This window comes from Crinia signifera, chromosome 2 (assembly GCF_055691185.1).
Source record: "Crinia signifera chromosome 2, ASM5569118v1, whole genome shotgun sequence".
Lineage (NCBI taxonomy): Eukaryota > Metazoa > Chordata > Amphibia > Anura > Myobatrachidae > Crinia > Crinia signifera.
The window spans coordinates 7,395,264-7,408,136 of NC_139218.1; the positions used below are offsets into that span (position 1 = coordinate 7,395,264).

At 51.7% G+C, this 12,873-nt stretch overlaps 2 protein-coding genes across 2 annotated transcripts in view; one reads left to right on the top strand and one right to left on the bottom strand.

Moving 5' to 3' along the window:
• Positions 1 to 437, bottom strand: part of POLQ (DNA polymerase theta) — a 69,965-nt gene extending 69,528 nt beyond the window's left edge. Inside the window, exon 1 of the mRNA XM_083171508.1 lies at positions 283 to 437. The gene's annotated coding sequence lies outside the window, so the exon portion shown is untranslated. The remainder of the gene's footprint in view (positions 1 to 282) is intronic.
• Positions 438 to 516: 79 nt separating this feature from the next.
• LOC146059361 (uncharacterized) lies at positions 517 to 7,445 on the top strand. Its single transcript, XM_083171515.1, has 12 exons — positions 517 to 724; positions 1,265 to 1,340; positions 1,683 to 1,788; positions 2,685 to 2,830; positions 3,892 to 3,991; positions 4,599 to 4,676; positions 4,853 to 4,949; positions 5,297 to 5,376; positions 5,741 to 5,885; positions 6,559 to 6,758; positions 6,845 to 6,973; positions 7,223 to 7,445. The coding sequence occupies exons 2-12, from the start codon at positions 1,273 to 1,275 to the stop codon at positions 7,289 to 7,291; spliced, it is 1,218 nt and encodes a 405-aa protein (XP_083027641.1). The 5' UTR covers positions 517 to 724; positions 1,265 to 1,272; the 3' UTR covers positions 7,292 to 7,445.
• Positions 7,446 to 12,873: the final 5,428 nt, after the last annotated feature.

The window sequence follows — 12,873 nt, forward strand, 5'->3', positions numbered from 1 at the left end:
AGAGTGGTCACTCCCCCCCACACACCCCTCCCCCCAGAATGGTCACTACACACACACCCCTCCCCCCAGAATAGTCACTCCCCCCACACACCCCTCCCCCAGAATGGTCACTCCCCCCACACACCCCTCCCCCAGAATGGTCACTCCCCCCACACACACACACCTCTCCCCCCCCCCCCCCCCCGAGTGGTCAATGTCCCCACACACCCCTCCCCGCAGGGCCAGAATGGTCCCTATGTAATGTGCGGGGTGCAGCATGATTACTCCTCCCCAGACACCTACCTCGCCCCATTATCGGGTCACCTACGCCCGAGCTCCGGTCCCCCAGCCGCTGCAGCAACCGTCGCTGTCTGCCCGGTTCAAACTACGCGCGTCAGTCACCTGCGTCCCGTGACGTCACGCCGAGCCCGGCGCCGCTGCGGCCATGTTGGTTCCTGGCAGCGTCATGTGACACCCCTCCCACAGACCCACAGTCTGATTGCTGCCGTGCTGGCACTTGTAGTCCCACCTCACCTGTATGACTGAGCACACATTGCCGGCACTGGATACACTGTGTCACTGCTGTGTCTGGTTGTCATGGTAACAACACTGGTGCTAATTACCAGCCTGCAAGGGGTTAATGTGGGATTGGCTCACCTGTCCCCTACCTTATAAATAGGCTGCAGGGAGCCTGGGGGTGCTGGTAGCTGCACTACAGACTGTGACCAGACCAAGGACCCTGCAGGTGATGCTCTGCGTAATAATAATATTGTGCCTCCTGGTGTGAGGGCGATGACCATGTGAGGGCAAGGGGGTACTTTCCTGTAGCCACATTCCCCAATCAATGTTCTGCTCCTGTCTGTCCTCTTATCCTATAATAAAAGCCTGACTCTGCTCCTCACCTCTATGGGAGGGATTTAAGTGTTATGTGCATTGGTGGCCACTGGATGGTGCCAGTCAGGGCCAGCTATAAGGGGGTGCTGTGGATACATCTGTCCTGGGCCCCGGCAGCTCATTTTGCCTACCACTGGGTAACCCTGGAAGGATGGCATTAGGGTGACCAACTCATCCCTTTAATCTGGGACACATATTAATTACACAGGTTCTGTGGCTGGCTTTCACCTGGTTTTAAACTGCCACAGAACCTGTGTAATTAATGTGTATCGGATTAAAGGGATGAGCTGGTCACCCTAGATGGCATTGATCTGGGTGACTGGGGGGGTGAATGTGTTGGGTACACGAGAGATCTATTATTACCTAATCCATGTTGTATTTAATCCATTAGTGCCAAGGATGGAGCAGAAATCCCCCCAGAAGCTTTCCTGGCCTCCAGCAAGCACCAAGGCAAAGAACGCACATAGGTAACACTTTGTGTGTCGGCAATCAGCCTGTATAGGACGCCACCCGTCCATTATCACTGTGTCCTCAGGCAACCTGCTCTCCATGACTGAGGCCTTGTGGTTCTCTGCCTGCTCTGTGGTATTTCCTACTCAGGGTTGTGCTGAACAGCGGATTCAGTGTGGAATTGTCGTGTGATTGAAGTGTTTGCTTATGGTGGCTTCTCTCCTGCCATGCTGCTCGTTCCCTGTGTAATAACATGTGACTGGTTATTCTGAGCAGGTCTGATCCTACCTGTAATATAAGGGAAGAGGCCGTAGCTATAGGTAGCGGTCTGTGACCTGTCTGTACATCCGTCTCCCCAGGCACCATATCAGTGACCTAATGAAGCTGTGCAGGAAGAAGACGCAGGCCCTGGACCGTTCCTCGTACAAAGCATCTCTCCGGGAGTGCGTCAGCCTTCTACATGAGGTAACGCAACGCATGTGGTGTCTTCCCTGGACCTTGTATTCCCATTTTAAGCCGTGTGGTGTTGGTAACTGCTATAGAGTGTAAGCTCCCTTGTCTAGAAACCTCCATGTTACCTGTATACTACACTTATATTGTATTGTTTCTATATGTAAGACCAGGCCGTTTTGCTGCGAGTGGGGGAGGGGCAGTATATGGTGACACCGCTGTCCTACGCTAAGGGACCTGTATCTGTCTGCATCTATTGGTCCTTCCCCTCCCCTGCGACCAGATACAGCTACAGAGTCCTTCCATGGTGTACATCCAGGCGGATGACCGTGCAAGGGGCGAGACTCACGCTGTCAGAGGCCATAGGCTCTGTAATAACGATTTGTGGATGCCCCTGGGGCAGGTGCAGTTACCCTATCGGGGTATTGCTTCCTATGTGTTGGTTTCTGCACCGGTTTCACCAACATGTCCATATGTAGAAACCTAGACTGTGGCGCAGGTAAGGAGCACTTGGACCAGCTGCTCTAACCCTTATTTTTAGCCTTTAGATCTAATCTCACCGCTGTTTGAGCCTTCATTTAACATGATATCCTTATGTTGATCCCATGCATATATACGTTACTGTGTATTGGCCTCTACCACCTCTGACTGGAGGCTGTTCCACTAGTCCACTACCCGTTCTGTAAAGTCTCTTTCCTTACATTTCCCATGAGATGGGCCCTCTCCGTGTGCTAAGCCACCTCCCTGTCATCACCCGGGACATGTAACCTGTATGCCGACACTGGACGCATGGCTGGTGTGACTGCATCTGACACTGGCAGCGAGTGCGTCTGAGAATCGGGCCCTTAGTGCAGAGGACATATGGGAGATGAGGGGTAACCAATTATTATGCATGGTCCTTTCTCCCACAGGTTCTGGCCGGTCCCCAATATACCCCGAGGACCTGCGGATGTCGGGAGCCTTCCCTGCAGCATTCATGTTCTCCAGACGCCTTTCTCCACCCAGCGTTCCAGTACCTCAGACAACACGAAGAGCGCCCTCGGTGTGGGGGTTCAGGGTGAATATATATATTATGCAATGTCTCAATGATCCCCTCGGATCCAGAGCCTGGCAGAACAGTTGTCTGACATTTAAATCAGCTGAGGCTCCCATGTAGAACACAACCCATATTGGGGGTTGTCACAGACCCACCGGTCGCCTGCTCAGATACGTCAATCTGAGCAGCTCCGGCTGTGACTGGGGTTCACTTTGGACACTCGGGTCCTTTCTTTGAGGTACACTGCCACCAGCCAAAACCTGAGTTTAGCGCTTGAAACTGCGCAAGGGGCGGCTTGGCTCGCACCTGACCACACAATGCAGTATAACAATGGTAACGTTTTTTAGCGTTTCTCTTCTGAGGCTAATGAGTCTTAAGAACACAGAACCAGGACTGAGAATAGGTATTATTTATTAATAGAAATACTACAGAGCTTTAAAAAATGGTTACAAGATATTACAATGATTTTATAAGTACACACAAGATTTAATGCAATTTCAGAAATAAAAAGGGATAAAAAGAAATGACAGAACTATATCTTACACGTAAGTACACATCCTGACGTGGGGGTCTCCACAAGAAATCTCTGGTCGCTTACAGCCTGTTTGCTACACCCCCAGGTAGTGACACTGACTATAGGGAGAAGGGTCTTAGTTATACCTTGAAGACTCCCTCATCCCTCCCACCCTTGGGATTTGACTCTTTCCATGCTGATCACTTTTTCCTGGATAAATGAAGAATTGGTCCACTGCTGTGAAGTAGATTTTACACATTCCTCAAGTGATAAGAGGTAATTTAGTGGAGGGGCAGAGAACCTTTGGCCTGTTGGCCGGACACTAGTGCTCTTTCTCCCCCCCCCCCCCCCCCCCCAAATGTGGTTTATGAGGGGTTTCCAATCTTATCTGACATCCTAACTTCAGAGGATTTCTACAGATGTCAAACAGAGGGAATACAGGCCTCAAACTCAAACCAGGGTCACCTACAGTTTACCCACATAATAAAAGCCTTGTCCTGATTCCAATACTCACAGGAGACATAACTTTACAACAATATCAGCCTTGTTACCCGGTTACTCCCCACAGATCTCCCTTGGAGCTGCTCCGCGACTTGTTCCGGCTGGAATCGTCCCGCTGCTGGTGCAGACTCCTCACAGAAGCTCCCCGGCTACAGGAACTCTTACCAGTAAGCTCCTCAGTTCATGTGACCGTGTGGTCCAGGGCTTGGCCAGGCCCAATGTTGGATGCTGTCTGTCACCAGTGCCAAGACGGGGGGGGGACCATAAAGCTGGGAACACACCTAAAGGTTAATCTGTCTGGTGGGAACAAAATCTGGGAGCAAATGACAATCAGCCATCCGCTCGGTAATGCTGGAAGCAGACAAAGGTCGCTCAGCAATACTGGTTACAGCACTGTAGTTTGTATTTTATCCGAACAGTGGTTTGTCTGTTCCAGTGTCTGGGAGGAAGTGGTGTATTAGCAGTGACACCCAGATGTTACCACATTTTCTTCCCACCATGTTTTTAGTGAGCACCCAGCTGTACCATGAGGGGAGTTGTACGTTAACTGGTGCAACATAGCGGTGGGGTGCATTGGGTCCAGTTCTGTGTGCCATAATCTGGTCATGGATAAGTGAGGTGATGGGGGGGATAGATGGCATGAACAGTGATGCGTGGTGTCTGGACCTGTTGGGCCTCTCCACAAATCCCGACCTCCGGCTTCGGACATATTGCCGTAAATGTCACCAAACAGTTTCCAGAGGTTGGGTATAATCTGCTTTCTTGCACCCCCAGGTATACAGTACGGCATGGATGCCAGGACCGCGCCAGATGCATTACTCCTGTGGAGCACGCTGGGCAGCAGAGGACAGGGTATGTGTGTGTTCTCTGATCTCCTTCTAAAACGTGATCCCGACCAGTCTCTGGTCTTCTACTGCTGCCATTTTGTTGTGGACACTACTCAGTCTGGTGTTACTGTTTTCCAGTGTTGGTTCTGTCACATAACCACATGTCATCACCCTGATCCCATAATGCATCTCTTCTCGCAGGCGTCTTGTCAGAGTCCTGTGGGTAAGCACCAGGAATGCCTCAATTGCTGTACCACAGGCAGGAGGCCCCAGGAGGAATGGACAGACTTCCCAGCTGGTGAGTTGGGCTGGCCGGTGGGCACCCTGGGCTACTGTTGGTTATTGCAGGGGAAGGGTGGCAGTAAGGGATCAGTCTTTGTCTGAGAAGCAGTGATACGCTGTGTGGTCAGCAAGCTGCAATACTCTGACCACCCTGCAGGAGGCAGCGGCTCCCATCAGTTACTGTATTTCCAGGTCCCCTCTCCTTCTGGCCTGTATATCATGCAATACTGGATGGGAGACTTCTGCTGGCCCCTCACACCTGGGTCAATTATTAGCCCATAGGAGTCATGGGAATGGCCGATATTACACATAGGACTACAACCGCGCCAGGCCCCACATCTCACATGGCTATTGTCTCCTCAGAACACCTGTATAACCGGAGCCAGGCCAGGAGCAGCGACTTACCTGAGGAGGACGTGTTATCTGAGCAAAGACCGAGACGGGTGAGAGACTGACGTGCCCCCCCCCCCCCCCCCCCCCCCCCCTCATATGACTCATTCACCAGTCTACTGCCAATATCCGGGACATACCGGATCAAGGCCATAACAATCTTTGCTTTTACACTTGGGAAACTCACGGACACAGGAGGCAGCCATTTTGGGTTGTGTGTATTTCTATATCCCGAAAATGGCTGCCTCCACACTGTAACTGTATGTACCACCATTCCTTATGTCTGTGATGGTGGCCATCTTGTTGTGGACTTGTCATGGAGTTGTCACTGCACAGTGTGGAGGGTCTCTGCCGTGTTTCAACACACATATATCTTTGGTCTTTTCCTAAGTTCTAAATACTTTTTCCTCCTAACAGGGATATTTAGCCTCCATCCGGGAGCTGAAGAACTCTCTGAAGACTGACCTGGAGCAGCAACAGCTTTACCTCATGGACATAGAGGCCCGTTTGTCCGGCCTGGAACGCAGGGCGCGGGACGTCACGCGGTATCTGGAGAGAGCCGGTAGGTGTCTGCGGGTCATTCTGTCCGGAGTGTGCAGATGGGGGTGATGCTGTCTAGATCTGAGCTTCTTGTTACTGGAAGTGGGGGGCAGCAAGGACACCCTGACTGGTGAGGCGAGCGGGTGTTTCTGGGCCGTTATTGTTTTGCATTACAAGGTAAGTTCTTGCGTTATCAGACTACATGGATCCGTTCCATGGAAGATGCTGTATTACCGTGTTCTATGTTCCGTCACATACAAGATGGAGTAGTGTTAGAGCAGCGTCCCTATCTGCAAATGTTCCTCAGATTAATGCCCCCTATTTCTCCATATTTATTTGGCCGTTCTCCCAGCGGCTCACCATGACGACCAGGTGATGGTGGAGATGTCCTGATCTTCTCACACACCCGCCGGCTGTGGGAATATGGTGGTCATGGGGTACCCTTGTTTAAGAGGCGGATTGGAGGCTTTAACGTATTCCTCCGGTGATGAAGGGCATTGCTCTGTGTTGCTGGGTTATGCCACATGCCTCTGTGCCACAAACACTGGCCTGCCAGTGAAGGAGAGGAAACCTTGGCAGGAGGTGACGCTTTGGATTGGGAAATTGTGTGCTGTGTGACACCAACTAGGGTGGGGGGGGGGGGGTGTTGTGTGCTGTGTGACACCAGCCTGACGGCTATTGTTCTAACAATGCAGGTCTAGAGCTGAAAGCCATAAAACGAGGAAGCGGTGCACCGAGGACACCTGTGGGCCAGCAGATGTCCTCTTTGGGGAACGATGATCTGGAGAAGCTGGAAGAGTGGGACCTTCATTCCCTGGACCGTTCCTGGGATCAGTGGGAGTGGAGCGAGGACGCGCGGCGGTCACATGTGTCGCAGTGGGATCTGACGCCGCCAGTACGTGATTATATTTGGCTCATTATTGTGAAAATGTGTTCATGTTTCTATTATGTTGAACCGTTGTTCTCTCATCCTTCTCCCAGACGCAGAGTAAGCGCCGCAGAACAGAAGACCCCGCCCACAGACCTGACAGGGGGCGTCCAGCAGGTGGCAGCAGAAGCTGCTGGAGTAATCTACAGACTGGCATCTCCCTGTGCCAGGATCAGGTTAATGTGAGTGAGGGATGGGACTGGGCGACACTGGAACATTTACCTGGGAATAGGTGCAGATACTGGGATAGAAGCCGGATTGTCTGCTAGGATTAATCCATAAAGGTTTAGACCTGGTGTTGCTGATATTATTGTACTAGTGGGTTAGAATTAGAAGTCCCAGGATGATCCTGCCAGTCTCAGGCATTCTAGGACTTGTAGTGCCACAGATGGCGTTACCCCATGTACAGATCTCCTGTTTGTTATTTGCAGGGACTTATACAGCAGGTGACTCAGCAAATCACCCGGACTGAGACCCATCTAAACTCCACCTGGACCTAGATGAGACCGAGGGGTACGAGAACAGGACGACGTCCGAAATGCTGCCAGTCTGTGTGGCCCCAATATTTATTAATTACTCATTATTTATTAATAAACTATTATAAGCACAAAGTGTCCCTTGTTATTGCAGCCTCTGGGGGAGAGGATGGGTTATTGGGGACTTCCATGCTTCAGATAAGACGGACGGTCAGTGTCCCAGATGGACTGGTATGCTGGTTATACTTGGCGATATATCATTAACAATATATAGTGACCATTATCCAGTGTGTACGCGCAATGTCTTCCCCCAGTTATTTCTGACTCTATTACTGGAATAAATGCGTCTAATCTGCAAATATCGCCCAGGATTCTATAACATAAGCGGAAGATGTGTTCTGAATTATTTTCCACTTTCAGCAGAAGAGCTGACAATCGCAGTCACTCGCTCTATGTACATGTGTGGCTGTGTTATTAGGTGGAACCTGGGGGATGGTGGTGCTGATGGCTGCTGTAATGCCGTCCTGATAACAGTGGTTGTTCTGTTAGACTACGGCCTGTAGAGGGCAGCAACAGGAAAGGAGATTATTTAAGGAGTTACATTTTGAATATCCAAATAAATCCGTACCCCTTTTTTTTTTTTTATATATATAATTGCACTTGCCTGCATGGCTACATGGTTCTACGGAGAGCACCATTTTAGCCTTTGCCAATGTTGCTGTGAGCGATTTTTTTTTTTTTTTTTTTTTTTTTTTTTTTTATATATCCGTTAAATGCCAGCGACTGTTTTTGGGACACATCAATACAAATGCAGCTCAGTCAGTTCATTGAAGTTTAGTGGCAGGGGGAGGGGAGTTGCCTATTTTGAGGATCTCTCACTGTATCATTGGTACCCAAAAAGTTAATAATAATTTGCGAGGCAATTTTCACACCTATTTTGACAAATTCCCTTGGCCTTCATAGGGTTAAAAGTTAAAACTGATCTACACATGGTCATTCTATAGTTACTAGGTGATTTATCGCACCCTACGGGCGCTCTTCACACTGTCGTAAGGGGCTGCGCCCCCTTAATTTGTGAACATTTGTATATGAGAAATATGGTTAGAATTGTATGAAAGATGCCTGTATTGCAACGTGCGTGAGTTATAGGTGAAATGTGTTAAATAGAGAGCATATGATTTGGAAGGGGGTGTGTATTGTATTGTTTAATTAAAAAGCGGTTACAGAGTAAGATGTACATTGATAGTGTGGAGGGTACAGGTGACATTTGTGGGTGGGGGGGGGGGGCTGTGTGTGCGTGTGTTGTTTAGGTGTGTGTGCAATAGTATAGTAGGGTGTTTTTGAGTCAGCGGCTCCCCACTGGCGGAGGTCACAACACAGGAAAACAGGAGGCTGGGTAGTGATAGTGGTGTGTGGGCATAAGGTGGACTAAAGAGGAGGGTGGGGGACACTGTGCAGCTTCTGCCAGTGGGTGAGGGTCTAGCGTGGCAGCACAGGAGTACAGGATGGTGGCCCTGAGTCAGTGTCTCCTCCTACTGGGTGGGAGTTAAGGCCCCCATACACTATGCGATTTGGTCCCGATTTCACCCGATTCAGAGGAATCGGGCCAAATCGCATGCCCAGACACCCGGTCTGACCCGATGCACGGTCCCATGCGCATCGGATCGGAGTCGGGAGGTCGGACCGGCTGCACATAAGATTTGCTAAATCTTAGTGCAGCCGGGCAGGGGACGCTGGAGCAGGAGGCTGTGCTCCCGGAAGGTGGAGGGAGCAGGGTGGCTGGGATGCTGCGTTGCGGATGGCGGGGGACGCTGCTAGTAGGGAAGAGGCAGCGGAGTGCGGACGCTGCGGGGGACAGTGACAGTAAGGGGGAGCCGCCGGGAGCTGTCAGCACTTAAAAAAAAAAAAAAGCCCATACAATGAATGGGCAGCCTGTGATTGGCTGAGCGCTCTCTCAGCCAATTGCTGACTGGCTAAGAGCGCTCAGCCAATCACAGGCTGCCCATTCATTGTATGGGCTTTTTTTTTCTCAGCACTGACAGCTCACGCCTCCCCCTGCCTGGCTCTCCGTCACTGTCCCTGTCCCCTGCATGCTGCCTCTGCCCTTCTAGCGGCGCGCCGCACTCCACCAGCAGCCCAACGTTTGCAATAGGATTTACTCCCGCCGCTACACCACACCCTGCGGCGAGCGGGAGAATAGAAAAAATCCTATTCAAAATCTGGGCGGCCACTCAGATTTTGAATAGGTTTTTTTTTACTATGCTCCTGGCCTCCTGCCTACCGTCGCTGCTGACTCTCCGGTCCCCGCGGCGCCCCCTGCCACGGACCCTCTCCCCCCCCCCCCCTCTACTCCCCGGGTTTCCGAAATCGCATCCGATTTATCACATGTAAAAAATGGCACATCAAGTGCCAAATCTTATCAAGCTCCCCCGGGGAGCTGGCAGGGAAGCTTAGGGGAAATCGGGGCTGACTTGTCCTTACGACAAGTCGCCCTAGTGTATGGGGGCCTTTAGGGAGCAGGAGGCTGGGCTATGAGGCATGATAAGGGTATGTGGGCAACACAGCGTCAGCGACTCCCCAGTGGTGGAAGTTACAGTTCAAGAGAGCAGGAGGCAGGGCAGTGATGGGGGTGTGTGGGCATATGGGGGACTAAAGAGGAGGGTGGGGAACAGTGTGCAGCTTCTGCCAGTGGGTGAGGGTCCAGCGTGGCAGTACAGGAGTACAGTACGGTGCCCCTGAGTCAGTGTCTCCTCCTACTGGGTGGGAGTTAGGGTGCATGAGAGCAGGAGGCTGGGTGGTAAAGCATGATAGGGGTATGTGGGCAACACAGCGTCAGCGACTCCCCAGTGGTGGAAGTTACAGTTCAAGAGAGCAGGAGGCAGGGCAGTGATAGGGGTGTGTGGGCATATGGGGGACTAAAGAGGAGGGTGGGCAACAGTGTGCAGCTTCTGCCAGTGGGTGAGGGTCCAGCGTGGCAGTACAGGAGTACAGTACGGTGCCCCTGAGTCAGTGTCTCCTCCTACTGGGTGGGAGTTAGGGTGCATGAGAGCAGGAGGCTGGGTGGTAAAGCATGATAGGGGAATGTGGGCAACACAGGGTGAGCGGGTCCCCGCTGGCGGAAGTTACGGGGCAGGAGAACAGGAGGCATGGCAGTGATAGAGGTGTGTGGGCATGAGGGGTAGTAAAGGTTTTTGGCTGTTGCTGAGTAGGGATAGGCTTTGGTGCAGACGCCATCGATGGTTGGCATTGATGATGATTTTGCACCCTGCCATCGATAGTAGTAACATATTACTTGGATAACCATCGATTGTTGTAGCTATCCATGGTCATCCATTATATCTGACTGAATAGGCCGTGGGTCAATCAGAACTTGGTGGCGGGACTTCCGGGTGTGGGGGGCAGAGCTATGCTCCGTGTCCCGGCACCTTAAAAAATTTGGAACTTGATCGGTTCTCCTTTGCCATCGATGTAGGGAAACCATCTGGTCCTCCCACATTGATGGCAAAAGTATTCAACATCGGCCATAAACCATAGATTATTTGAAATCATTGATGGTCGATGGGCATCTCTAGAACTGGAGGAGGGTGGGGGACAGTATGCAGCTCCCGGCAGTGGGTGAGCGTCTCCTCCCACTTGGAGGGAGTGAGGGTGCATGAGAGCAGGAGGCTGTATAATAGTGGTATGTGGGCAAGACATTGATAAAAGTTGTGGCGCTGGTGCAGAGGACCGTGGGGTGGCAGTGGGGGAACCTGCAGCGCGGCAGCCAGGGCCGGATTTCCCACCTAGGGGCGGCACCTGCTTGTGGCGGTATAGGATCCCCCATTGTCACGGGGGTACGTGAAATGCGGGGGTCCGCTGGGGGGTGGAATTGCCGGAAGGGGGTCAGGGGTGTCTGCAAATTGCGGGAAAGGGGGGGCCTGAATTGCGGGAAGGGGGTCCGCAAATTGCGGGAGGGGGGTTTTAGGGGGTCAGTGAATTGCTGGAGGGGGGGTTGTGGAGGTCCGTGAATCGGGGGAGGGGCGCGGGGGGTGCTGTGAATCAAGGGGGGGGGTGCGAAGGTCCATGAATCGCGGGAGGGGGGGGGTCGTGGGAGCCTGCGAATCGCAGGAGGTGGGGTGCGGGGGTGCCGTGAATCGCGGGAGGGGGGGCGTGAATCGCGGGAGGGGGGGTCCACGAATCGCGGTAGGGGGCGGGGGAGGTCGCAAATCGCAGGAGGGGGGTACGAGCACAATGGCCCGGCTTTGGGTTGCCTTGTTGCCCAATATTATTGGGGGTTATATCCCCAGGATTCCCTTGCTCTGTGACCTGATATAACAGAAGACTGACCGTATTCTACAATATGTGGGATATAGTACAGCAGGATGGGCCATTACTATGCTGGGCGGATTCACCAGTGAATTCCCTATTAGACACCCGCCTAGGGGCAGCTCACCGGCCTGATGAAGTCCGGTGTATACATCTATCTACGGTGTTCCGATATATCTAAACATCGTTCTGTCTTTACCCTGACCGCCCATATAGGATCCACTGATGATTGACAGCTCAGTGGGCGGGTACATTTCATGCGCCCGTCCATGTGTGGAGAACATTCTGCACAAACCGTCTGCACATATATCTACTAGTGTGTACCCAGAGACCAATCCTCACCAGCAGCTTCCTGATCCCAACTTACAAGGGCGGGCCCATGAGAATGGCGGTAGGAGCTGCATCTGGCACGGTTGGCTGTGTCTGCCGGGCGCTGTTCCTCAGCCGATCGAGTTCTTTTGTGTGTCTGTCAACCTATGTTGGCATGGGTACTGTGTAAGTGTAACGCAGCCCCTCGCATGGCTCCCTACACCAGGCACACTGTTATAATCTACCTCTATGTCCACTTGGATAGAAAAGTATGAAAAACTACCTGTTTTGGAAAAAGAAATGTGAAAAATCATGTCGACCTTTTGACCATGTTGACATTTTTCATCTATAGACTGTTGACCTTTTTATTGTCGACCTGCCGACCACATCCCTATTACACAGCGCTGTAACTAAAGATAACACATAAATGGAGAAAGCGGTCACATGACATACTTCATTGTACAGATATATACATTATACGTACTCGGGGACGGCGGCACAAAACAAACCGAGAATCTGCTATCCGGAGGGCACCGACTTATTTACTATGTTATTTGCTGCTACTGGCTGAGGCAATACACGAGTACCACCACCATGATCGTATATATATAATCAGTGGCGTAACAATAGCACGGGCACCGGGGGCTGAGGGGCTATTGTAATGCCCCCCCATCCCCCGCAGATTTACCTGTATTCGCTGCAGTGGTCCCGGCTCCTCTCTTGGCTTCATTCTGATGCTATGGAGACGGACCATCATAAAATGTCTGCCCCCATATAGCAGACTGTTCTCTGAAACTGTCTGCTGTATGGGGGCGGACATTTTGTGATGGTCCGTTTTTCATAGCATCAGAATGAAGCCAGGAGAAGGAGCCGGGACCACTGCAGCGAATACAGGTAAATCTGCAGGGGATGGGGGGGGCTGCTTAATTATAGGTGGGGGGTGCTCAAATTATAGTTACGCCACTGATATATATATATATATATATATATAT

What these genes read in the sequence shown, in the direction of transcription:
- LOC146059361 (XM_083171515.1), top strand. Translation starts at nt 1,273, where the DNA reads ATGGAGCAGAAATCCCCCCAGAAGCTTTCCTGGCCTCCAGCAAGCACC. An exon ending in CTGAGCAAAGACCGAGACGG is followed by an intron (nt 5,377 to 5,740) that starts GTGAGAGACTGA and finishes TCCTCCTAACAG; the next exon opens with GGATATTTAGCCTCCATCCG. An exon ending in GCGGTATCTGGAGAGAGCCG is followed by an intron (nt 5,886 to 6,558) that starts GTAGGTGTCTGC and finishes CTAACAATGCAG; the next exon opens with GTCTAGAGCTGAAAGCCATA.